Below are 26,124 nucleotides of genomic sequence, written 5' to 3' on the forward strand. Positions count from 1 at the left end.
ACGAACCAGTCAACGAGGTCACAGAGATTCTGGACTCGAGATGGGGGGAAGAGGGAGTAGAATATTTTCTCGCCAGGGAGGGCGCCCCGGCCAGCACCAACAGTTGGGTGCCGGACTACGCTTTGGACGAACCCCTCCTCAAGGACGAGTTCCATGCCCTTTTCCCACACAGGCCCATGCCAGCACAGTTTTTTGACGATTGGCTTTTCACGCCCACACTTTCCGCCAGCACCTTCCGAGGGTTCTCCTCCGCAGAGGAGACGACGCCAGAGTCGAGCCCTCCAAGGGGATCGTGTTCGGGGGTGGACACCGACCCTTCTTACTGGTGGGACGACCAACCAGAAGAGGACTGGCGCATGAGGTGGCGGGTGGGTCCTTGGCAAGCAGACCCCTCCCAGGCAACAGGGGGAGGGGAGGACGTGAACATGTTGGGAGAGGACAATGGGTTCGAGTACACAAACAATGAACTGGAAGCAGAGGAGATCGACGTCGACAACCTGTGTCCGGCAGCAACCTCCGCAACGACGGAGCCCCCGGAACCTGCGCCCGAGCAGCGGGAGGGGGAAGGGGGGGCTTCGAGGGGGGGGATGGATGTCAGGGGTTCAGAGACAGAGGCACAGGTGAGGGAGGAGACGGAGAGCGACGAGGAAGAATCACAGGACAGTGAGGAAGAGGATGACAATGACTTGAGATCTTCCATGAGTCTCTCAAGTGAATCGGAGGATTCTCAGGAGGGGGCGCCCCTAGTCAGGACAAGGGGGGTCACAGGGGGGAGCTGCCAGGAGCAGGGAAGCAGCAGGGAAACCCCGAGCGGGAGTGGGAGATCGGGACCGGCTTCCCAGCAGGAACGAAGGGAAGAGAGGGGAGTTCCCAGTGTGACACACGGAGCGGAGCAGGAGAGAGACAGGGGAAGGAGATCGGGGGAGGACGTCCTGCCGGAAGAGGCGGAGAGTAGTACAGGGAGTAGTGTAAGTGTCAAAAGGAAGGTCAGGGGTAGCGAACGCGCGCCAAGTTCAAATGTGGAGGCGCGCGGAAATGGAGAAAGCCCGGAGGAGGAGCCTAGCCCCAAAGCACGAAGGAGGGGGGAACAGGCATCTGAGGGATCCGCTTCAGGAGAGAGCAGGAGGGAAGGAACCCAGGGGGGCAGAAAGACCCTGCGGAAAAGGAAAGACAGGAAGAGGTGGTCTAGCACAAGCCTCTTAAGTTGGTGTAGAGGCGGGACCGATTCAGAGGGGACTTCAAATGTCTGACGTTAGAGACTCGGGGCTGCGCGCCTCGGTTGTGGAACCAATAATGAACTGCAATAAACATCCTTGTATATAAGAAGAGCTTGGCGTTGGTCTTTTGTGAGCTGAGACCTGAGGCAGCCCCTGACACCCACCAAATGCAACACACAAACGCACATACACACAGAGACAAGAACGAGTAGAGGAAACCAAAATTTAATAAATTAATCTTATTTATTATATTAATGCTCACTGATTCCAGTTAATAAATGGAGGTTAGAAAATTAAAAAATGCTGCATAGTTGAGGATTAAACCATCTGAACAGCAGAGAAAATCAACAACAGAATTTCCACTGCTTGAATTTGTGGCATAAATTTGTTCATAGTGAAATGATGTATGCCAGCAGCTGTACCACAAACTGGAGGGTACTTTTCCAGGGCGATGCTGAGTGCTTGGAGAAGCATTTTAAGGCACAGATTTGGGAACAATGCTTTCACAAGCTTCTTAAAAATTAGCTTGCTCTCCTAGCAGCCAGGTAGAGGAATGGTAGAGGTTGACCCAGAGCATATAAATTCTTATCGAAGTCTACCCCAAGACGTTAAGCACCTGGTGTTGGTATATTTGGTCCAGCGCAACCTTAGAAGCAGAGTTCCCAAGAAAAGTCGCCTGTGGAAACCCACAGAAATTAATGGGGGCTCCATTTCAGCTGGTTTAGCACAGGTAAACTTCCTGGGTTCCCCCCTCAGCCTTAGAGATGGAATAACTCTGTTGTGATTAGTGCTGTGGGTGGGGGGGGGCAGGGGAAGATTCAGCATAAGAGAACAAGTAAGGAAGTGATAGCATCAGTGCAATGAACCTTGCAAACAAAATGCTAAACCCCTGACAACTTGTTGTAAGCACTGTATCATCAGAATGTGTGTGCAGAGGGGCGAGAGAGAAGCAACTGTTGGTCCCTAAGGTGAATCAAAGATGCAAACCACACGGAAATCCACCTGGGTCATTCTCACAGTTGCATCTTAATTTCACTATGAGTAACCACAGAGGAATGAATGGGACACATCTATTCCCCACATTCAGCAGCAATGTGACACTCACAACACCAGATCTCCACAGCTGGGGCCTTGCTGTCAGTTTGCCATGCACACAATGCGTGTGTGTGTTTTTTGGGGGGTGGGCATGAGCCTGATCCAGCAAGCTCTTCTTATGTTCACATGTGACACATGACATTATCAGTGACTTTGAGGAAGCCATACTCCACACTGCTGCACTCAATATTACGACTGACGTACAACAGAATATTGCAGTATTGTGCTGGAATGATGCAATTTTCCCCTGAAGAGGGATGCTGCCTCGAGGAAATGCCTGGGTTCAGAATGGCAGCCAACACCTGTTGGAGTAGTTCTTGTGAAAGGTAACTGGGTCGGCCCCGCCTGCCCCCAACAACCTCACAGTTTGCTTTGAACTAGTTCTGCTCAGGCCTTTTTGTGTCAACCTCTTTACTTTCGAGCTCTCAGAACAAAAGAGAGCACAGCCAAGAGTAGTGTCATGGTTATGCCCAAGTGAAGAGAGTTATGAAACCTTGTTCTGCTGAGGACGGCGTTCTGAGGACCCTGGTATGAAGGAATGTCAAGTTCCACCCCAACCTGTTAGAGTGGAAACACCTTTTTCCAAACACTGTCTTCCAGTATTTACTACTGCCGTCCAATCATGGACAATCCTCCATTTTCAGTGCCTCGTTTGACACAGTTTCCTCCTCTATGCATTCAGCCTATTTCATTCTCCCAACATACTTCTATAAAAGAACAAAGAGCCATTGGGCAAAGTGGCAGAACGGTTTCCTTTCGTCCCTTCTCTCTTTCTCTAAAATATCCCTCCAACAGAAAACCAGCCCCCTCTATCCTGGAGGCAAAGGTGCATATTTTTCCTTCCAACTGATAGACATGTAGCTGAAACAAGGCAATGAGCTGTTTAGACACACTGTCACAGTCTAAGCCTGAAGTCACAAAGACCAGACAACTGTTGATCCAGCTATATCTCTCTTTGCTCAACACCCACCCATGTGAGCCAAAGGATATTCCTGTGCTATACACACAGAAAGAGTTTAAACTATACATTTCAAACCATGTTAGATGCCCAGAGAGTCCATCCCCAAAACTGAGATGGATGTTGTTCTCCAGTTGCTCATTCTGTTCAGGGTGGCCAAGATGATGGAAGAAAAAACAAACAAATGCTCCAGTTGTGTGGATCCAGGGTTGTCTGCCTGGGCCAAGGGGATGGTCAGAAGCAGTTCCTATGGCTACTGGCTTCTAAGGGTATTAGAAGGGGGAGTATCCATCGTGGTCCAGAAGTACTTAAGAGTCTCTGTGTTCCTGACCAAGTACTGCCCCGTTCTCAACATCCTCATGCTGCCTTGCGAGACACGGACCGGCAGACGGCTCGGTAGAAGCCCCGGGTGATGCGATACATCCAGACCATATTGAGTACTTCCAAGGCTAGGCTGGGCCCGATCCAGGCCAGCTGTACACCCAGGCCCAGGCGCTCATACTCAGGAGTCCCATACCAGGAGTAGACTTGCATGTAATAGCTGGGGATGACGGCAATCCGAACCACAAAGAAGACCACCATCATGGCCAGGCCATTGGCCAAGACGACCCAGGAAGAGCGTGGCCAGCCAACTGCATCCAGGAACCACCTGAGATAAGGCAAAAGTATTGTGTCAAATGTATATATATATAAAAACCACCCAGGGGGGCTGCCCTGGAAGATGCCACCCCTTCCTTCCACCTCTTTGAAGAAAGCAAAACCACAAGTCATCCACAGGATAATTCCAGACCTCTAGTGAGGTATGGGGAACCAAGAATTCAGCAGCATTAAATCAGCCATGGTTCTCCCAGATAGAATGATGTAGCCATTTTCTCAGCAGTTTCTTGAGAAGTACCGTATTTATCATCCCATAGGACGCTCCGTCCCATAGGACGCACCTAGTTTTTTGGGGGGGAAATAAAGGGGGGGAATTTCCTTTATTTCCCCCCCAAAACCAGGTTGGGGAAACCGAACCAGGTTGAGGAACAGCGGGATGGCGGCGCTGCGCCTCCCTGCTGTCCCCCAAGCTTGTGGGGCTGGCCGATGTCTGCCCGGCGCGTGGGGCGCTCTGCTTCAGGGCGCCCTGCCCGCTGGGCAGCAGGCTGCTATCCGCAGCATGGGGAGTCCTGCGGGGAACTCCTGCAGGGCTCCCCACGCTGCGGATGTCTGCCCTGCACGAGGGGCGCTCTGCTTCAGGGTGCCCCTCGCGCCGGGCGGCAGGCTGCTATCCGCAGCCTAGACAGCCCTGCGGGACCTCCTGCAGGGTTGCCTAGGCTGCGGGTGCGTTCCCGAAGCGCCGGTCGCTCTGCTTTCAGCGCACCCGGCGCTCCGGGAAGCAGGCTGCTATCCACAGCCTAGACAGCCCTGCGGAACCTCCCAAAGGGCTGCCTAGGCTGCGGATGTCTTCCTGAAGCCTGGAGAGCCAGAGGGGTCGGTGCACACCGACCTCTCTCGCTCTCCAAGCTTCAGCGAAAGCCTGCATTCGCCCCATAGGACGCACCCAGATTTCCCCTTCATTTTTGGAGGGGGAAAAGTGTGTCCTATAGGGCGAAAAATACGGTAAGCTTTGAATGGGGTCAGTGCTATGCATCCCCCATTGAGCTTCACAGGTTGGTGGAACACAGGGCCACCTATGGTAATTCCACTAGGATTAAGGGATCAGGGGTGAGCTGAGCTTCCTTAGTAGTGGCCACCCAAAGGACTTAAGATGTTGACTGTGGAATTATTATTATTATTTATTCCCCAGCCACTCTGGGCAGCTCCCATCAGAATATTAAAAACACAATAAAACATCAAGCATTAAAAACTTCTCTAAATAGGGCTGCCTTCAGATGTCTTCTATAAGTCAGGTGGTTGTTTATTTCCTTGACATCTGATGGGAGGGGGTTCCACAGGGCGGGCACCACTACCGAGAAGGTCCTCAGCCTGTAACCTCATTTCTCGCAGGGAGGAAACCGCCAGAAGGCCCTCAGAGCTGGACCTCAGTGTCCGGGCTGAACAATGGGGGTGGAGACGCTCCTTCAGCTATACTGTGCCGAGGTCTTTTAGGAAGTGAGGGGCTTTACTGTGGCTCCTTGTGAGGGGCCTGGAGAACAGCTGCTTTCCACAAGCCTGTTCCCTTTGCTATGAAAAGGATATGCAGACCCACATTGCCGAATGGATGTCACAGGTTTGTGAAGAAGCTCCTGAAACCATAAAAACCCTTGACTTACTCCACCAGAAAACTCACCGCAGGTTCACGAAGGGCGTGGAGAGTTCTGAGAGGAGACGGAAATTGGCAAAGTAGGGCAGCACCCCACGGCTCTGTGGGGACAGAAAGAGAAACCCTGAGATGCTGGCCTCACTGTTCCCCAAGACAGTGCCATAGGCCTCACTTTTTCCAGTGCCAGAAGATTCAGGCAGCTCTCAGGTACCAAGCAGAGAGCCCAACCTCCCTTTCTCTCAACAGCAAGGAAGCCAAGCAGAGAAAGTGTTAGAGAGGAGCAGAGCAGAATACCAGTACAGTCAGACTCCTTGGTGCCACCCATGCCTTGGTCGCTGGGCTTTTCCATCCTGAATGATGCAAAACAATTTTAATGTCCATTCATCCAACAGGACCTTGCCAAACCTGTGCATATCTATACCAATAGAAGCTGGTCCGCAATACCTGCTTCTTTGTTTTGTGAACTATACCAGTTCAGCAACACGACTAGCATGCAATATGCAAGCAACTTTACTGGGCTGGGTTGCGAATCCATCCAAGCAAGTCCCTTAAGGTAAAGGTAAAGGGACCCCTGACCATTAGGTCCAGTCGTGACCGACTCTGGGGTTGCGGTGCTCATCTCGCTTTATTGGCCAAGGGAGCCGGTGTACAGCTTCCGGGTCATGTGGCCAGCAGGACTAAGCGGCTTCTGGCGAACCAGAGCAGCGCACGGAAATGCCGTTTACCTTCCCGCCGGAGTGGTACCTATTTATCTACTAGCACTTTGACGTGCTTTCAATCTGCTAGGTTGGCAGGAGCAGGGACTGAGCAACGGGAGCTCACCCCGTCGCGGGGATTCGAACCGCCGGCCTTCTGATCAGCAAGTCCTAGGCTCAGTGGTTTAACCCACAGCGCCACCTGCGTCCCTAGCAAGTCCCTTACAAATGCCTAATTGCATGTCAGAAGACAGGCACAATCTCATGGGTCCTTTTCCTGCTCAATCCCCCTTGAAATGAATTGAGAATTTTAGGGACATCTGTTGCAGCAGGAGTATTGCTCCAGCTGACTCCATTTGCTATGAAGAAGCAGGCTGGGCTGTGCACAGGAGAATGACCACAGGGGATTCAAGAGTTAATGCTTTCAGGAAAGAGAAAGAGCCAGAAAGGGCAAGGTAGTCAGCAGTGGGGGCAGGAGTCCTCCGATGTGGGCTGAAGTTATATTAATCTGGGGTAAATGGTGTTGGGGCCCAACCACCCTCTAAACCCATTTACTAGTAACACAAACTCTGTTATTGATTGTAAAAAAATCTCCATTTCATTTAGCAGAACTAGCTTCCGAGTATGACAAGATTGCAGCATAGCCTCATCCATGAGATGGTGGACTCTTCTTCCCACTGAATTCCCAGGAGTTGCTTCCATGTTAAGTGTGCAAAGGATTGCTGTTATGTTAACCTCAAGGCTCAATGTGATGCCAACATTTCCTTATCATTTTCTAGCCAGGTAAATATTCCCTTGAATTGAACATGTGATTGGTTTTTTTAAACTGCTTTTAACGGTTTTAATTTTATGCTTTATAATTGTTTGTTCTACTGTATATTTAAATAAGAATGTTTCAATGCTATTGTGCATTTTAATTATGGACTGATTTTATAGTTGCAAAGTGCAAATCAATTTTGGCATATAAGCAGCATGTAAATAAATGCCTATGTAGAAGGCAGCCTACATTATAATGGCTATTCTGCAGATGAGGTAAGGAGTCTTGAGGAAACACTACTTCCTCCAAGGTTGCTAAATCAATCAATGGCTGAGCAGGACAAGCAAAACTTAGAAGCACACATGGATTCCTCTTGAACAGGACTCTCCAACTCCTCATTTGAGATATGACAGGCGCCCGGTGTCTGCAATTTCCGGAAACAGTTGAAGATATTTCTGTTCTGGCTTTATCAGCTGAATTAACAGGTCTTCCCCACGAGTGTTAAGACTTCTAGTCTTGTTTTAAATGTGCTTGTTTTTGATTTTTTCATTATTTCATGTGTAAATCACCTTAAGACTGTGCTTAGGAAGCTGATTAATAAATTAACTGTGGTGGTGGTGGTTATTTCTGACAAGGGGAAAATAATTCCACCATTTCACAAAGAGCTTAGTGATGGAATAAAAAGTTAAACCGAGACAAAAAATCTTTGACATTCCCCCTCCTCTTTAATGTGACATACCAATGCTACTTCTCATTATGCTTCCAAAATGTCTGTCTTTCTCCCTTCCTAGCATATCTTGTTCTTCTCAACCAAGAATGAATAACCTGTAGTCCTCCAGATGTTGATGGACTCCTGTTGCCCTTAGTCCCACCCAGCTTGTCTGAAGGTCAGGAATTATGGGAGTTGTAGTTCAATGACACCTGGAGGGCCACAGGTTTGTCGTTCCTGTTCTAGACTGTGAACCCGGAGGCAGGGACTGTCTTTATACTTTATACTTCATTTCCATACAACACCTTTTTACGCTGCAATCCTAAACACACAAATTAGCGGGTCAATCCCATTTAACTTAACGGGACTTATTTCTGAGTAATCATGCTTATGGTGCCTCCCCATGGCACACACTCTCTGTCTCTTAAAAAAAAACTTTTTAAAGTTCCTGGAGCATGTAAATGAAAAGTAAATCAGGAGTTCTCAGACATATGGAAGTTATATTTCTCAGCCAACCGATCATTGGAAGCGGGGGGGGGGGGATTTCAGTCTGTGCTATGCTAATTCTCTTTATTTTCCTTGGTCCAGATTTCAGACCATGTCCTTTTTTGCCCTGATGACAGCCGGTTTCTGTGGGTTGGGAAGGAACGATGCAGCACTGAAAGCTGTAGAAGAGCAGAGGGAAGCAAAGGGATTGATGAAGAATGGGGTTTTTTTCTTTTAGAAAAAGGAACAAGAATGAAGAATAGGAGGAAACCTCTCCCCCTCCCTCCTCCCCAATAGCTAAAGGACTCTGGAACTAACCAACACGTATCCATAAGCGTATAGCGCTGCCAAGTGGTGGCAAACGAAAAGCGAATCTCCCAATGTCCTCCAGTACCGCACTAGCAGCAACAGATCTAGAATTCAGAACACAACATACGCACAAGGAAGGTTTACTGGGAGATGAGCAGGCGGGATACAAGGTTCAAGCATGGCTAGTAACAGAGCAAGGCCGACATGTTTCCACCCCTGACCCCGTGATTCTTCTTTTAACAGCCAACCTGCAGGCAGAGATTTAAAAGGTGAAGATTTAAATGGGGTAGGGGAAAAGGTTAAAAAGGTAAAGGACCCCTGGACGGTTAAGTCCAGTCAAAGGGGACTATGGGGTTGTGGCACTCATCTCACTTTCAGGCCGAGGGAGCCAGCGTTTGTCCACAGACAGCTTTCTGGGTTCATGTGGGCAGCATGACTAAACTGTTTCCGGTGCAATGGGACACCGTGACGGAAGCCAGAGCGTGTGGAAATGCTGTTTACCTTCCCACCACAGTGGTACCTAATTATCTGCTTGCACTGCTGTGCTTTCAAACTGCTAGGTTGGCAGGACCTGGGACAGAGCAACGGGAGCTCAACCCATCGCAGGGATTCGAAGCCACCAGCTAGTAGCTTTATGTCCATCTGCCAGCAGTGGTACAGGAGAGTGTTGGCAGTCTGGGCCCCAATGTCAGCTACTCAGTAGCATCCAGCAATACAACAATTTTTTTTAAAAAAACAACACTATCTTTATATTGAGACATTTACTTCTCTCCCTCCCCTCTCACATATTACCTACCGTTGAGGAAATCTAGAAACCTTATATAGTCCCCATCACATCATAATAATCCTTTGAAATACAGAGGGTGTTTCAGCCTCCTTCCAAAACTAAGCATGGATCCCAGTATTTGGGATGAGCTTCCTTCATCCAGAACAACTCCAAGAACTTTGCATCCTCCCCACTGTATTCTCCTCTGCCCTACGGGCCTGCTTCACCCTGTACCACAGTTTCCCAGCAGTTTTCGCTTTTCTTTAATGACCTTAAAAACCGGAATGTGAATTTCCGCAAATTAAGCCTCTCAGAACTCCATAAACAACATATTGGTTGTTTGTTTGTTTGTTTGTTTGTTTGTTTTTAATTGGCTAACAAACCCATTCCCACTGCATCCGCCAAATGTCTCTATTATTATTATACCAGATTTGGTTAATTTTGGATATTTATAAAATTATAAATTATTTTATTATTTATACCCCACCCATGTGGCTGGGTTTCCCCAGCTACTCTGGACGGCTTCTAGCAGAATATAAAAACATAATGAAACGTCAGACATCAAAAATCTTCCCGTTAAAATGCTTGAAAATGTTATTGGGTTATCCTAATAGACACATTTTTAATATGCCGTGGCATGTTTCTAGGTAAAGACTGAATTGCAAAACTCAGAGAAGTGCAAAATCAGAAAGATTGTTGCATTCTGATCTGGTCTTGGAAGTGTGGATTGGGTCTGCAATGAAATTCAGAGGAACTCTGTGCTATATTATAATTTTTGTGTGTTATTGGATTGACATAACTTGTGATTTCCAGAGTTTTGTCTGAAGGCACATGAGGCCATCATTCACTTCCTGGATGAGAGATCACCTGGGAGCTGCATGTTTGCCACCTTGGGAAGAAGGATATGGATGCAAGTAAGTAAATAAAAACTTTACCAATGGGTAAGTGAGAAGAGTGAGAGTGAATTGATAGAGGCTGCAAGAGACTCTCTGGCAGAAGAAACAGGGCTTCAAATTCACTTCTCACAGAACTAAATCGCTGGATGAAATTCACCAACTGGCAGCAAAAAAGATACTGTACATCACAAGTGAGTGTGTACTAAAAAAAAATATTTAGACACCTTTTATTCCACTTTTGCACCTAAAAGCTGCTCAAAATGACTTACAGTGAAGCCATAGATAACCACAATAAATAGAAACAATCGATAAACAGCACAATAACAAAATAAGAAACATAAAACAAGCAAACAGGGCAGCAGATAACACACACCAGTACATTTTTTTCCTACACAGCCTCAGCTGCAAAGCTTTTCTTCTTTCTGGGAAGTCCAAACTTCCCCTTCACTATGAGATGGGAAATAGGGAAGCACAAGCTCCTATGTTTTGTTTTAGGGTGATTCTTTGGGGCCCAATCCACTGGGAATGCCTTAGTATAGAAGCACCTTTCCTGTTCACTTTAATGGGTCTTGGGTCAGGGCGAGATATTCCCAGTGGCATCTGATGGCAGCAGGCCAAGGAATAGAAAGGCAAACTGTGGCTGTGGTGAGGGGAACGGCAAGCTTCCCCAGAAAACTTCTGCTACCAGCCTTGGCCTTTCTAGCCTGCCCAATGAAATGGCGGCCATGATACTTACCGTACAGCAAGTATCCACACGTGACAGCTATGTTCAGCTTGACAAGCCACGGGTCTCCCCTGCAAAGGATGAAAGAGTGGGAGAATGATAAGAGGTGAGGGATCAGTAAGAGAGGCTGGGCAAAAATGGACTGTCCGCCACAATGGACTATGGGTGTATCCAAATCAGTCTTTCATACCATCTGCTTGCAGAAAAAAAGACACGAGGCCCTTGCTTTGCTCCATCACCATGAAACATCTTCAGGTCTTTCTTTCTATCTTGCCATGCTTTTGTATTTTACATGTTTGGTTTAAACTAAGTGATGACAAACAGCTAGCTGGGATGGGTAACCTATGTCCCTCTATACTAGGGGTTGCCAACTTGTGCCTGAAAAGGCTTTCACTGGTGCCCCAGACTCTGAGCTTTCATTTTTTAAGAAGAAAGTAAGTCTCTAGTCCTACCCCCCCAACCCCCGTGAAGAAAGTTATGAGGCAAAATGTGCAGGCACCTCCTCAGAAATTTCATTCAAATAAGAATGAATGTTGTGTAACTACCTTCAATATTTTTCCTGGTACTGAGGAATGCTCCCTGTTCCATAAACAGCAACAGCATCTCTCTCTCTCTCTCTCTCTCTCTCTCTCTCTGTGTGTGTGTGTGTGTGTGTGTGTGTGTGTAAAACCAATATTGTGCGAACTGCACAATCAAGACCAGCAGGACATAAGTGACTTCCCATGGAAAGTGTAAGGTTGTTAGGGGAGACTTTATCTTTAACACTGAGGTCCTCCTCTGAGGGCCTTCTGTTGGTTCCTTCACTGAAGCGAAGTTACAGGGAACCAGGAAGAGGATCTTCTCGGTGGTGGCACCTGCCCTGTGGAATGCCCTCCCATCAGATGTCAAGGAAATAAACAACTATCTGACTTTTAGAAAACATCTGAAGGCAGCCCTATTTTGGGAAGTTTTTAAGGCTTTATGTTTGTAGATATGCTGTAAGCCGCCCAGAGTGGCTGGGGAAACCCAGCCAGATGGGCAGGGTATTATTATTATTATTATTATTATTATTATTATTATTATTATTGTGTTATGCTATTACAAGTACAAGCATGAGTTTGACTAAACTGCGGGAGGCAGTGGAAGACAGAAGTGCCTGGCGTGCTCTGGGCCATGGGGTCACAAAGAGTCGGACACGACTAAACAACAACATGCTATGCTGCCCATGGCAGCCATTTTGTATTACGGCAAACCCTCTCTCCACAGCAGCTATTTTCTGTCTGGGACACCCAGAGCTCTCTCAAAATCTGAAATGTACGCATTGTTCCAAAAAGGTTGGTGACCAGTGCTCTATATAGTGTTGAGCTACAGCATTTCCCCTCATCCCTCACCATCTGCCATGCTGGTCAGGACTGGTGGGACTTGCAGTCCATCAACATCTGGAAGGTGATAGGATCCCCATCTCTAGATGAAAAGGAGGCTGTGTCTCTAGCAGTCCCCCCGCCCAATTCCTTGTTGTTGAAACTATATAAAACACACCCATGGGTCTTTAAGATTTTCCCTCACAGATTACAACTGACTGTAAGGATTGATGAAAACTAGACAATAAGAGCTAGCTGCTTCTGTGGGAGAAAGAACAAAAAAAAGAGAGAAGTTGTAACAAGGTGGGAGCAAAACCTGGTCTTTCCCCAATCACTGACAACCCTGATGCACCCGGTGACTGTGGTCACACAACCCTCAGGTTGAGGGCTGGTCTGGATACAGCCTTAAGGTAAAGGTAAAGGGACCCCTGACTGTTAGGTCCAGTCGTGGCCGACTCTGGGGTTGCGGCGCTCATCTCGCTTTACTGGCCGAGGGAGCTGGCGTACAGCTTCTGGGTCATGTGGCCAGCATGACTAAGCCAGTTCTGGCGAACCAGAGCAGTTTACCTTCCCGCCGGAGCGGTACCTATTTATCTACTTGCACTTTGACGTGTGCTTTTGAACTGCTAGGTTGGCAGGAGCAGGGACAGAGCAACGGGAGCTCACCTCGTTGTGGGGATTCGAACTGCCGACCTTCTGATCAGCAAGTCCTAGGCTCTGTGGTTTAACCCACAATGCCACCCACACCCCTTGGATACAGCCTTATATTACCACAAAGACGTACACAGCTAATATCCCACATGTAGCTGGTGAATCTAAGCCGGATTGAACATAAACTGACAGTGGGCTGTGTGCTCCAAGACGGTGAAGTCGACTAGTCGATGTGTTGGTAAGAAAGGAGCAGAAATACCAGGGTGCAGACCAAAATGCCTGCTGAGCTTTAGGGACTCACTTAGACAGCCCAGCTCAGGAGCAATGTGAGGCTAACTGAAAGAAAGGCATGGATATGTGCATTGCAAGCAGAGCGGGAGGGAGGAAGGGAGCAGGGGGGGGTATGGCTTGGGCAACAACATAAACACCTCTTTAGGCCCACTGCCAGCCCTGGCCCAGAAGCTGTGCCCGCCCCCTCCCGCAATCCTAAATCTCAAGAAACACAAGGGGCTATTCTTCCCCAACACAAAACAACCCTTCATGCCTTCCTAGCACAATGTGTCCCATCAAACTCACATGCACCAGCTCTTCCTGCCCTCTCTCTCTCTCTCTGGGGAGGGCAGACTTGACAAATCAGCACATGCAAGCCTGGGCAGCAAAGTGGTCAGAGGAAGCGTGCGAGCAAGCCAGGAGGGCCTTTCCTTCTTACCAGATAGGGTTGGCATTTACAGCATCGTCAAACCAAAGGATGCAGAGGCAGAAGAGGCCGACTATCACAGCATGGAGGGTGGACACACATCTAGGGAGGAGGATAAGACAGGGTTACCCCAGGACTGCAGTGCCTGTGTCATGCAGATATTCTCCCCCCTCCCTGCACATGTGCACTCATGTACACATTCTCATCTCTTTCCTCCAAAGCAAGAGATGCTCCAAGGCTTTTCACATGCTAAGTGGGGAGTGGTTCTTCCACTGAACTAACTAGCTGAGAGTGTGAGAGAGAACTGCAAGACTCTCCACATCCCCCCTCCCCGACCACTTAAAGATACTATACAGTGGTACCTCTGGTTACAAATTTAGCGTATTTTTCGCTCTATTAGACACACTTTTTCCCTCCTAAAAAGTAAGGGGAAATGTGTGTGCGTCTTATGGAGCGAATGCAGGCTGCGCAGCTATCCCAGAAGCCAGAACAGCAAGAGGGATCACTGTGCAGCGCTCCCTCTCACTCTTCTAGCTTCTGGCTTAGCCACGCAAAGCCTGTTCAGGGCAGCGGGCAGCCTTCATCCTGCTGCCCTGAAGAGGCTGCACAGCTATCCCAGAAGCCGGAACAGTGAGAGGGATCGCTGCACAGAGCTCCCTCTCGCTGTTCTGGCTTCTGGGATTCAGAATCCCCCCCCCTTGTTTTCCTCCTCCAAAAACTAGGTGTGTCTTATGGTCTGGTGCAAAAAATACCGTAATTCGTTCTGGTGGTCCGTTCTTAACCTGAGGTACCACTTTAGCTAATGGGGCCTCCCACTGCCGGTGTGCTGCCAGCGCACCATTCCTGTTCTCATCCTGAGGTAAAGTTCTTAACCTGAGGTACTACTTCCAGGTTAGCAGAGTCTGTAATCTGAGCTACCACTGTACCTGGAATTCCATTCGTTCTGCTTGACTGATGGAAGAGTGGAATATCTGGAACTCAGCGACAAAGATAACTGTGGGCTGACAGCGGAGAAGAAGAATTGGAAGGCCACAAAGCTGCCAGCTACAATACAGTAGCCAAGGCGAGTAGAGTCCTCCATTGGCTCTCAGCAACACCTGCAAGAAGACGAATGTGTATGGGGGTGTGTGGAGAGCGGGGGAGAGGCAGAACAGAGGTGCCCCCCGCCCTACAAATTCACCAGAATCATATGTTTGGGGGGAAATAATATCTGCACTTGATTTTTCTGAAGTGACACTAGCTTTGACCACGATCTTGACATTGAATAAAAGTTTATTAAATAGTCATAAAATCATAGAACTGTAAAGAAAAGATAAAGGACCCCTGGACAGTTAAATCCAGTCATAGGTCACTTTGGGGTTGCGGTGCTCATCTCGCTTCAGGGCAAGGGAGCGGGTGTTTGTCCACAGACAGCTTTCCACGTCATGTGGCCAGCATGACTAAACTGCTTCTGGCGCAACAGGACACCGTGACAGAAGCCAGAGCGCACGGAAAGACCATTTACCTTCCCGCCACAGAATTAGAAGGGACCCTAAGTATCATCTCGTCCAACCCCCCTGCAATGCAGGAATATGCAGCTGTCCCATAAGGAGATCAAACCTGCAACCTTGGCATTATCAGCATCACACCAACTGAGCTATCCAGGATTAACTGGCCTATTCAGTAGTCAGAGGAGGCCCAGTAAATTGTCAAGTGGTTTGCCAAAAAAGAAAGAAAGAAAAAAGGTTTGACAACTGCTACACTAGGGGTAGAAGAGGAAGTCATTTTGGTCTCAAAGCCACATAGCAAAGGGCACTGAACTGCTGCCTGGGTTGAGAGCACTATAGGGTCGGATTACACACAGCCCAGTCTCTCCAGTTTACTCTGCCACAGGCAATATTGCAAATGACTCATAGTCTCAAGCTCTGAAGGACTGCAGCTTCTGTCCCACTCATTGATTGATGCAGCCACAGATATGGAGCCAGTTCTAGACAGTCGCATGGATCTGCAATTTTTTGTGAATTGCAAGGCAGGAACATTTGGTTATATGCTTTGCTATGGCACACATATTCCCGTTTTAAGAACAGGGTGGGAGTGCCCACTACTGGGCTGACAATTCACTGCATGGACCAAGTGGAGATGGTGCGGAAGAACTTCAGTTTCTGATATATGGGGCAAAGTTAGACTTGACCAGCGCGTCATAACACCATAAGGATTAAGCAGCTGCACATGGTGTAAAATGCACGATATAGGAGGCACAAGTAGCACAACTATGTGGCAGCTTAGGAAGGATCAGGCGTGTTATCTAAAGGAACTGCAAGTATGCCAAAGGGATAAGCTTCACTAGATCTCCCTCAGGGGCTTATGTACCCAGAACAATCTAAGCAGCAAGTGACAGGCGAAACCTTCAAAGGTGGGAACGTGCACTGATGACCCCCACATAGAGAATATAGGTAAGATAGCTGGTGACGTCCAGTTGGACGACAGGTTCTAAACGCTGGCAGAAAGAACTAAAAGGGGAATCAGGCAAGACAAGAGGGATCCGTAAGACTAATGAGATTAAGAAGACCAGGCAAGAAAAGAGACTCTAAAATGTAAAGGAGGAAGTTCTGGGGCAAAATGGGTGGAGAGAAGGAAAACAGGTTATTTCTTAATATCCAAAACACAGAGTTTGGGTGGGAAGACCTAAAAATGGAAAAGAACAGTAATTTTGGTTAGCAAGAATCAGCTGTGTTAAAATGCGTAGAAAACAAACCTGCAGTGTCGAGAGCAGCTGGCAAGGGTCAGGAGACTTCCTGAGCTGCGCACGAACAGGAGCAGATGAAGTGAAATACTGTATACTGTACTGTAGAAGTGAGCTTGGGCTTAGGATCAGTGGGATGAAGGGAGCTAAGGGAGGGAGGAGCGAAGGAATGAAGCGCAGAGGAGGCTGCAAAACTGAAGGAGGAAGCAAAGGAAAGGAAGGAGAGAGGAAGGAGGGGATAAGAGGCAAAAGGTTCCAGAACTGACTATCTTGGTGACTGAATAAGAGAGATGAGAAGGCTGATGGAGAGGTGGAAGGAAATTGCCTCCAGACTGCTACTGTTTAGCAGGAAAGAGTAGGACGCATACTGGAAATTTAGATTTGCATAATTAAAGCACTGTCACAACAAATCCACTTTTTTGTGTGTGTGTTTTTTGCTTAGGACTATAGTTATTGGATCTCTGTTTCTTTTCTTTTTTTAAGTATTTTATTTAGGATTTTCTTGTTTTACAGAAGTAAGTGTAATGCCTCGGGTTTTTTTTCCCATGTAACATTTTTACAGATCCGTTTCATTTGTTGAGACATTAGGGGGAGAAGAAAAAAGGGGGGGAAGAAAGGGGGTGGAGGGAGGGAAGATGGATGGGGGTGGGGTAGGGTGGCAATGTTTCTATTATGCTTAATGTATGTAGAGTTTGGTGTCAGCGTTGCTTGTGTTGTTCACTTGTGTTCCTTTGGTGGTGAGAGAGGTTGGGGTTGGCCTAGCATGTAATTGATTGATTGATTGATTGATTGATTGTGATTGGCTGTGGTGATCTTTGTTTTCGTGTGTGAGTGGAGTGGGTGGGTGTTTTGGATCAGGTTAGCCATATTGATTACAACAAATCCACTTGTAAAAAAACAACAGCAAACATACAGGCTTCGTGCAGTTAGGAAATTGATGGCAAAATGAACTAAAAAGTGTGAGCTCATGACTGACAAATGGAAAGACCTTTGTGCAAACAGATTTGGGTGAATGTTTGATAAAGAGCTGACATCATACAACACCAGTGTAAGTAAATCGGGTTGAATGCTCAATAAAAAGATTGTCTGGAGCAGCCTTTCTTTCCACATGATCAAGATGGTCACAATGCGGAGAAAATTTGACCAAAGGTAGCTGCTGAAGGAAGTTGTGTGGAAAGAGAATCTGGGGGCACCAGGCTGGGTGGTCAACATGCATGTAGAAACTCCCAAGAATGAAGGGAGACAGGAGTATTATCAGGGACAAAAAAGGTGATTCTCTCAGAACTAGAGAGAAATGAGGAGACAGGACTAAGGGGTCAGCAGACAATAGCTACAAGAGGATGGGAGTAAATAATGAATTTTCACAGAAGGAAAATAATATGAGAAAATATATGTGTGTGTAGGAAGGAGACTAGGGCAATTGGGAGTACAACTACCAAGTGGGGGGGGGGTAGGAGAGCTGAAATTAATGCAAATATATTTCTCATCCGGCAACCAATGTGCCCCTTTGGTAGTAAAGTGGTACCTCAGGTTAAGTACTTAATTCATTCCGGAGGTCCGTTCTTAACCTGAAACTGTTCTTAACCTGAAGCACCACTTTAGCTAATGGGGCCTCCTGCTGCTGCCGTGCTGCCGGAGCATGATTTCTGTTCTCATCCTGAAGCAAAGTTCTTAACCCGAGGTACTATTTCTGGGTTAGTGAGTCTGTAACCTGAAGTGTCTGTAACCTGAAGCGTCTGTAACCCGAGGTACCACTGTACATGAAACCAAAGGGTGCAATGGTTGGCAGGCATGATTTTTTTCCAGCTCTCCTACCCCACTATAGAGCTCTGTGAGTTGGAAGGAAAAGTTGTTGATGAAAGTTTAGCCAGCTAGAGGCAGAGGAGCGGCCTGATGGCTATTAAGTGCCCTCCAGTAGCTGAAAGCAATAACTTGTTTTACCATCTCTGGCCAGGCTGTTAAATTAAGCTTGGTAGCAGAGAGACAAATCTTATCAGATAAGAGCAACGTTTTAGAGAACATGCTGCCCCACACCAGCTCGTCTGTCTCAGATCAGAACCCACATGCGTTCCAAAGGAATCTAAAGCACATGATCAGTCCATGCACAGCACAAACCAGGTACCTGCAATTGCACCGCTATTTCTATCAACTGTGAATGTGGCATGGAATACACCCAATATTCCCCTGCACCTCCACACAGCAGAATTAAATTGGTAGTATGGTAGTCATGTTGTCCTTCCAAAAAGCAGGCCCATCAAATAAGGGCAGGAGTGTTCTTCTCAATGGATTGCCCGGGTCTCCCTCCCTCCCTCTCTCCTATCTGACTCCTACATTGGGCAGTTCTCTATAGCTTGGTGTCAGACCATTAGCTTGCCTAGTCCAGTCCACTACTTTTCTCTCCAAGGTACTGGGGTCTTCCCCAACTCTGCTATTGGAGCTCCTTTAAGTGGAGATGTACAAGGTGCTATGGGACATATAATGCAGAGAGGCATCCCAAATCATATGGAAGCTACAGCCTATAGGAAGAATGTTTTGTTTGAATGAATTATGAGTGTCGGAGTGGGCAGTCCTGAGCTAGTCAGAACTATTGGTCTAAGGCAACTCTCTATGTTCATATGACAAGTGTATTTGAGAACAACAAAATACTTGCCAGGTTTTCAAAAACACATGTTCATGTTGGAAACCAGAGGAACATGAAACTGCCTTGAAACCAACATGTGTGTTGCAGAATGAGGAAATGGACATCTGCTCTTGATTCACAGACTTCCAATGGCTGCAGGATTTCTAAACACTCCCCCCATGTCCACATATGCAGAAGTCACACAACTGCACCTGGTCTCTGCACAGTTCTCAAGGGCATCTTGCACAGAGATCTGGATGCAGAGCAGAAATGTGTTTGGCTGGCTTTATTTCTATGTTTGCTGGTCTGGACTGAATTGTTTGATCAAAGTGCATCCTGTTCAAAGCCCAGATTCCAGGAAGGAGTTGTAAAGGCCTGCCACAGGACAGGGCAGCTGGAGATTAGGCCTGCAACCTTATGCACATTTAAAGAGTGACTACTCCAAAGTCCCATTGATTTCATTGGTCGTTATTCCCATACTAGAGGTTTGCACCCTTACTTGTTAGCAACTCTCATTTAATTCAGTGGGGCTGACTTCTGAATAAACAGACCCAGGATTAGCTCATACAGTTAGGTAAAGGTAAAGGGACCCCTGACCATTAGGTCCAGTCGTGACCGACTCTGGGGTTGCGGCGCTCATCTCGCTTTATTGGCCGAGGGAGCCGGCGTACAGCTTCCGGGTCATGTGGCCAGCATGACTAAGCCACTTCTGGCGAACCAGAACAGCGCACAGAAATGCCGTTTACCTTCCCGCCGGAGTGGTACCTATTTATCTACTTGCACTTTGACATGCTTTCGAACTGCTAGGTTGGCAGGAGCAGGGACCGAGCAATGGGAGCTCACCATGTTGCGGGGATTTGAACCGCCGACCTTCAGATCGGCAAGTCCTAGGCTCTGTGGTTTAACCCACAGTGCCACCTGTGTCACTTTACGACAAATTTGTGAGTGTGATCACAAGAAAAAACAACCTTGAACTGGTTCTAAAACAGTAGAACAAGGTGTGCTGTTAACTACCCAACACATGTCTGTTCAATCTTTCTCTGACTGTCCCCTCCTTGGAAAAAAATCAAGCAAGACCAACAGCTTCTCTAGGATATCTGTTCTGAACTGAACCCAAACCAACCTCCTTGCGGTTCATGGCCATTGCTGCTGCTCACATAGGGAAAGGCTGTTCCCTCTCTTCTTTCTGAAATCCTTTAAAATATTTCTGAACTAAACAGCCTAATCTTGCCCTCCTAATCTTCTTTCTTCCAGGCTAAACATTTCAGAGTGCCTTTGGTCCTTCTTTCACAGCAGGGCAGGTAGCAAGGGTCGGAACTGCTGGACTCCCTCAGAGGCTCATGCCTGGGCCAAGGCTTCACGGCCATTCCCAAGGTATTCCATCCTGCTGCTGTTGCTCCTTCTTGCTGCCCGTTCCCCTGCCCTCATTTGAGTGAATAGGCAGTGATGGATGTGCAAAAGGTCCTTGCTTTAATCCCTGGCATCTGAAAGTACAGCTGAAGTGATGGTATGGCTTCATATAAGGCAGTTTCTTAACTACTGTACTAATTTGTCAGCATCCTGCTCTGAGTTGTGTTGCTAGTGCTGAATTTTGCAATAGATTTGTTCTGCTTCTCAAATGATTGCAATGAGGCTCCTGTTCATACAAGCTGACCACCACCACTTACGCATCTCCCAAAGGGTTTTACAGTTTTCTCTCTTTAACTGACACCTTCTGCGTGCAAAACACGTCTTCTACCACTAAGCCATGTCCCCTTCCAGTAGGAGGTATCTATGAATTTGAGTGGAGGAAATTGGTGTAGTGCTATGGCAATCATTCCATCAACAGAAGCTTTTTCAGCTTGCCATACAAAATTCTCCTCACTATTAGCCCTGTGTGCTGTTGTTTTTTTTTTGGGGGGGTGTCTCCTGGCACACACACCCCCCAAGCCAATTTAGAGGAGCACAGGGGGAGAAGAGGAGAGAGAGCCCCACTGTGCCAGCAGAAGTTCTTGCATGAGCTTCCACTAGTTAACAGAGTTTCTCAATTTTGGGCCTCCAGCTGTTGTTGAACTACAACTCCCATCATGCCTAGCCAGCAGGACCAGTGGTCAGAGATGATGGGAGTTGTAGTCCAACAACCATTTAAGCAAGTGTGACACTAGTCAAGCCCAAGGGATATGACAGGGCCATTCTTATGCATATTACACCACATATGCAGTTCCCTATGTCCTGGGGTGGTTTTGCTGTGATCTATTGAGATGTGGAGCCATGCAGTTCCGAGAGACAGGTGGGATTGCAAGCATGGCTCTATGCCATATCCAAACCCACATGCCTTCCAGCTGCTGTTCAGGTGTGCCATAAACCCCTGCATGAAGATTTTTACAGGTGAGGGCCGGCTCTGCATACCACCTTCCCATGAAATAAAATCTAGTTTTAACTGAAGTACTGGTCTAACTACTTAATTGTGTAAACTGCTGCTGGATATTTTTAATTTTTTTTATCTGTTTTATCTGAATTGCTCAGCTCAGCCATGTACTGTTCCTAGGTTGCCGTTTTGTTTTTTTAATGGTTTGCTTTCAGTTATATTTTATGGTTTTGAATGTTTCTGTAAGCCACTGTGGGAGAGCTATCAAAGGCGGCGTATTATAGCTATTGCAACAGAAATAAATAAATAAAAGCAAACAGCACCTATTTTGGCTATGGCACTTCAACTGAGGAATTTCCTCCTTCAGTACCATGGCACATGCCAAGCCCTCTAGTCAAAGAATCTCAGGAAGCAGGGTTGGGGAAAATGCATGTGCAAGGTTTCAGAGAGCTGCTGCCAATCAAGGTAGAATTCTTAGCATTATAGACAACGGCCTGACTCAGCAGAAGGTAATTTTTTTTATGTACTTGGACACATCACAGTACCTATCACCTAATAACCTTTGGAATTTCTTCCAGTCTTACAGGTCTCAGATGGAAGTTTTAACCTGTGCGACGAGCCTTCATATGTACACTCCAACAAGTCGGCTTAAACTTGCTCAAACGTTGACATACAGTCCAATTTTGTGCATGCCAACCCAGAAGTAAATCCCACTGAATTAAAAGGCTCTTACTCCCAGGAAAGTGTGTCTAGGACCACAGCTTAAAGCGGGCATGTTCAAAGTCTGTTTTGGGGGCCTAATCCAGACCACCGGCCCTAAAAACTTCAATAATAAAAAAGCTCAACAACCTCAATCCTAAAAAAAAGTCAACAACTTTGGTAGGCCCTTTGGATCTGGCCCTCTTTGAAAAAAGTTTGGACACCACTGGCTAAAGCTAAATATGTAGGCTTAAAACCACCTACACATGCTGCTGGCTGTTACAAAGCAAGTGATCTCAGACTTATTTACATTTCCAAAGGATTCCACATACATAGTGGAAAGCATGTTCAACCATACAACTGCAGCAGTTAAGTTATTTTGTCTAGAAAATATACTCCCTGTGCCTCTATAGGACTTTACTTGCAGGATTGCTCTGTTAATGATGCTCTGAAACACACAGGCAGGCAAAACATACTCGTGGCTTCTCCACCCTTTTTGAGGCTGCTGTTTTCTTTGCCACGAGACGCGTCTCCCTCTTGCCACGTATTTGCCATCGTAATTCACCCCAAGGTCCCAGTTTACCAGCAAGGTCGAGAAGCCAGTTCTCTGGCTTCTCTTCATTCAAACGGATGGGGAGGTAGTAGGAGATATTATCGCGGAACCAGGGAAATATGCTCGCGGGACGGTGAAAGATCGTTAACTGGACACCCCTAAGAAGAGTGTGCTGGATCAGGCCAATGGCCCACCTAACCCACCATCCTGTTCTAACCGTGGCCAACCAAATGCCCATTATGGGAAACCAGCGAACAGGATCCGAACCCGAGAGACCCTTCCCGCGGTTTCCAGCAACTGGTGTTCAGACGCACAGCTGCCCGTGCGCCTCCAGCTGTGGAGGAGGCGGAGCGCACAGCTCCCCAACCAGCCACCGTGGCCACCGCTAGCCCTCGACAGCCACGGAAACGCACAGCATGTCGCAGCAACGCTTTGACTTCCTTGCGCAATAACGAGAAAACAAAATGTCCTTCGCTTTGGGGGAAAGGGGACTCCGCTTCAGCCTGGATGCCCCACTAAACGCTGCCCATTCCAAGAGGGACCTTGGAGACGCTTCGTCCCCAAAGCAGGACGGTTGGCGACGGACAGAGCCTCTCCAAAAGCCGGTTCTGCTCGCGCCCCGCCGGGGCGAACAGCTCGCGGGACCCACCTGACACCCAGCCGAGCCCCTCCAGCTCCCGCTTGCCCGACGTCCGAGCTTCAGTCCGGCCGCTTGGAGGTCCCCGCCTGCCCGGGGTCTCGCGCCCCAGCCTCCGGCGCCGCCGCCGCCACGCGCAAAGGCGCACGCACCTCCCTCCGGCCACGCCTGCTGCTTTGCGCAGGGACACCGAGACGCCCGCGACGCGGCGCGGGCCCCAGGCAGGCGACACTCCCCCCCCCGGCTCCTCCTCCTCCTCCTCCAGCCGGACCACAGGAGGCCAACGCCGCCCCGCACCCCCGGCCTCCTCCAACCGGCGGCCTCCGCGCCGCCCTCGCTCCCGCCCAGATCCGCCCCGCAGACGCCGCGAAGGGGCGTGGGAAGCGGGCCGACCAAAGCGAGCGGGGGCGCGAGGTCGTTGCACCCGGCCGGGCGCGCGGTGCCACGAACCCGGAGGGAAAGCAGCTCCGAGGCCAGCCTAGTCAATCAGCTGAGGCTGGCGGTGTTTTATTTTACTTTACCAGCAAATAAGCCTCCCCACGCAGCTTGTTAGTAGTAAATCCACAGCATGAGTACCAATTATTATTATTATTATTATTAAATTTTATTTATACTTTTCAGATTTATACATTTCACTAATTTTACAGTCGTTTGAACATTTCAGAACTTGACTTCCTTCCCCCTCTGCGGTTCCTTAAATTTATTTTTGATATCTTCTACATATCCAAGTTAACTTAATTTGCTTACTTATTCATCTACTTTCAAACTGCCGATAATCCTGCCCATGTTGTTATCTGCTTACAATTTATCTGTAAATATTTAATAAACCATTTCCATTCTTTTATATAAAAAAGCTTGTTATCTTGATTTCTTATTCTTCTGGTAAGTTTCGCCATTTCTGCATATTCTGTAAGTTTTTGTATCCATTCTTCCTTTGCTGGGACTTCTGCTTCTTTCCATTTTGGGGCAAGTAACATTCTTGCCACTGTACATGAATAAGTTTCTATACAGTTTCGGTAGTTCTGTCCCTATAATTCCCAAAAGAAAGGCTTTTGGTTTGTTTTTCAAATGATAAAATGATATACAGTGGTACCTTGGGTTACATACGCTTCAGGTTACATACGCTTCAGGTTACAGACTCTGCTAACCCAGAAATAGTGCTTCAGGTTAAGAACGTTGCTTCAGGATGAGAACAGAAATTGTGTTCCGGCGGCACAGCAGCGGCAGCAGGAGGCCCCATTAGCTAAAGTGATGCTTCAGGTTAAGAACAGTTTCAGGTTAACTACGGACCTCTGGTACGAATTAAGTACTTAACCTGAGGTACCACTGTATAATGAATTGAAATGATAGATAATGAATGGGAAAGGATGTTTAAAATACAGTAGCATAAGTAGCAATTACAAGGAACGGGCTTAAGAAATAAGGTAAACTGCTTAGTTCCCAAGGATTCGTCTCCATTTGCTTTCATTGGCCTCTGATCTCATAGGTAGACAATCTCCCTCAGGCATTTCTCTATTTATTTCGTTACATACTGTACTAAATTGCCTTTCCACCAAGAAACTCAAGGCGGCAGACATAGTCCTTCCCCTGCTCCTCCCCATTTTATCATCACGGCAACCCTGTGAGGTAGTTTGGGCTGGGAAGTGAGTGACAGGCCCAAGGTCACCCAGGAAGCTTCCCTGGGGCTGAGCCAGTGGCATAGCGTGGGTTGTCAGCACCCGGGGCAAGGCAAGTAATTTGCGCCCCCTAGCCCGTGGATTTGCACCCCCTAACCCTAACCCCCAGATGTTGCGGCCAGCCCCCCCTGCACCCCCCACGCTACGCCACTGGGCTGAGCAGATTTGAACCCTGGTCTCTCTCTCCCAGGTCCTAGTCCAACACTACACTGACTTACCACACTGGCTGTTGTGGGGAATTTTATTATATATGCAGAGATTTATCAACTGTCAGAACATGCTGACAAAGTGGGCCCTTCTCCATGGAAGCTTGTGTCATTAAAATGTGCTTCTATTTCAAGGTGAAAGTTTAAGAAGTAGATGAGCATGCCAATTGCGCCCTCAGGCTCTCCCAAGCACCCCTGCTGCCTCAGCCCATGGGGCATAGGTGCTAACTCCCTGGGGACTTGGGTGCCTGAACACCCACAAAATTCCCAATGAAGGGGCTAAAGGTAAAGGGACCCCTGACCATTAGGTCCAGTCATGGCTGAATCTGGGGTTGCGGCGCTCATCTCGCTTTATTGACCGGGTCATGTGGCCAGCATGACTAAGCCGCTTCTGGCGAACCAGAGCAGCGCACGGAAACGCCGTTTACCTTCCCGACGGAGTGGTACCTATTTATCTACTTGCACTTTGACGTGCTTTTGAATTGCTAGGTTGGCAGGAGATGAAGGGGCTAGGCACCCACAAATTTTGATGCAAGGGCCATGCACGTTGCATGACACCCACGGCCCTGGGCACCCACGGTCGCAGGGCCAAGTTGGTACGCTTGCCATGGGGGAATGAAGGCACCGATGCCCGGCCATATAAGCAGCTCAGCTATCGCTGCTCACTTCCTCTAATGGCACCTGACTCACTGGGATGGTGGGGAGGGAGATCACGTGCCCTGCATGACCCCTCCCTGCCTCTCTCCTTGGCATGGGCATAGCCAAGGGGGGGGGAGAGGGGCAGCTGCCCCCCACCAAGTAAAACAACAGAAATACTTAACTGACCAATCACAGTGGTTCTGCCCCTCCCCCAAAGTCCTGACAATCCCCCCAACAAAAATCCTGGCGACACCCCTACTCCCTGGGTGTCCTCACGGTGCCTTTGCAGCCTGGGAGCTGGTGGACACTGTGGAGGGGATCCCATTAACAGTGCACCCCTTTTTGAAGCATGAAATTTAGACCAGGAATACACATGCGAAATAGATTTACACATGCCATGTTTAATCATCATCATCATCATTTTTAATTTGTATACCGTCTTTCTAGCTTACAATACTGAAGGTGGTTTACAAGCTGAAGAAA

General features: G+C 48.0%; 1 protein-coding gene across 2 annotated transcripts; it reads right to left on the reverse strand.

Moving 5' to 3' along the window:
• Positions 1–1,441: 1,441 nt before the first annotated feature.
• On the reverse strand, positions 1,442–23,314 carry LOC308576906 (TLC domain-containing protein 4-like). Of its 2 annotated transcripts, none has more exons than XM_081176994.1 (7): positions 23,133–23,314; positions 14,469–14,639; positions 13,555–13,644; positions 10,867–10,925; positions 8,478–8,572; positions 5,540–5,613; positions 1,442–3,919 (listed from the first exon to the last, which is right to left on the reverse strand). In XM_081176994.1, exons 2-7 carry the CDS (start codon positions 14,621–14,623, stop codon positions 3,628–3,630), a joined length of 765 nt encoding a protein of 254 aa, XP_081033120.1. In that variant the 5' UTR covers positions 14,624–14,639; positions 23,133–23,314; the 3' UTR covers positions 1,442–3,627. The 2 variants fall into 2 exon arrangements, with proteins under 2 accessions (XP_081033120.1, XP_081033121.1); XM_081176995.1 differs by lacking the exon at positions 23,133–23,314 and adding an exon at positions 16,277–16,352.
• Between the last annotated feature and the right edge of the window lie 2,810 nt (positions 23,315–26,124).

The sequence above is a fragment of the Podarcis bocagei genome (assembly GCF_964188305.1).
Source record: "Podarcis bocagei genome assembly, chromosome: 17".
Classification (NCBI taxonomy): Eukaryota; Metazoa; Chordata; class Lepidosauria; order Squamata; family Lacertidae; genus Podarcis; species Podarcis bocagei.

Bases quoted from the DNA above. Each gene is read 5' to 3' on its own strand.
- LOC308576906 (XM_081176994.1), bottom strand. From the start codon at position 14,623: ATGGAGGACTCTACTCGCCTTGGCTACTGTATTGTAGCTGGCAGCTTT. The intron at 5,614-8,477 runs GTTAGTTCCAGA...CTGTCCCCACAG, and splicing joins ACGCTTATGGATACGTGTTG to AGCCGTGGGGTGCTGCCCTA. The intron at 3,920-5,539 runs GTGAGTTTTCTG...GCCTTATCTCAG, and splicing joins ACGCCCTTCGTGAACCTGCG to GTGGTTCCTGGATGCAGTTG.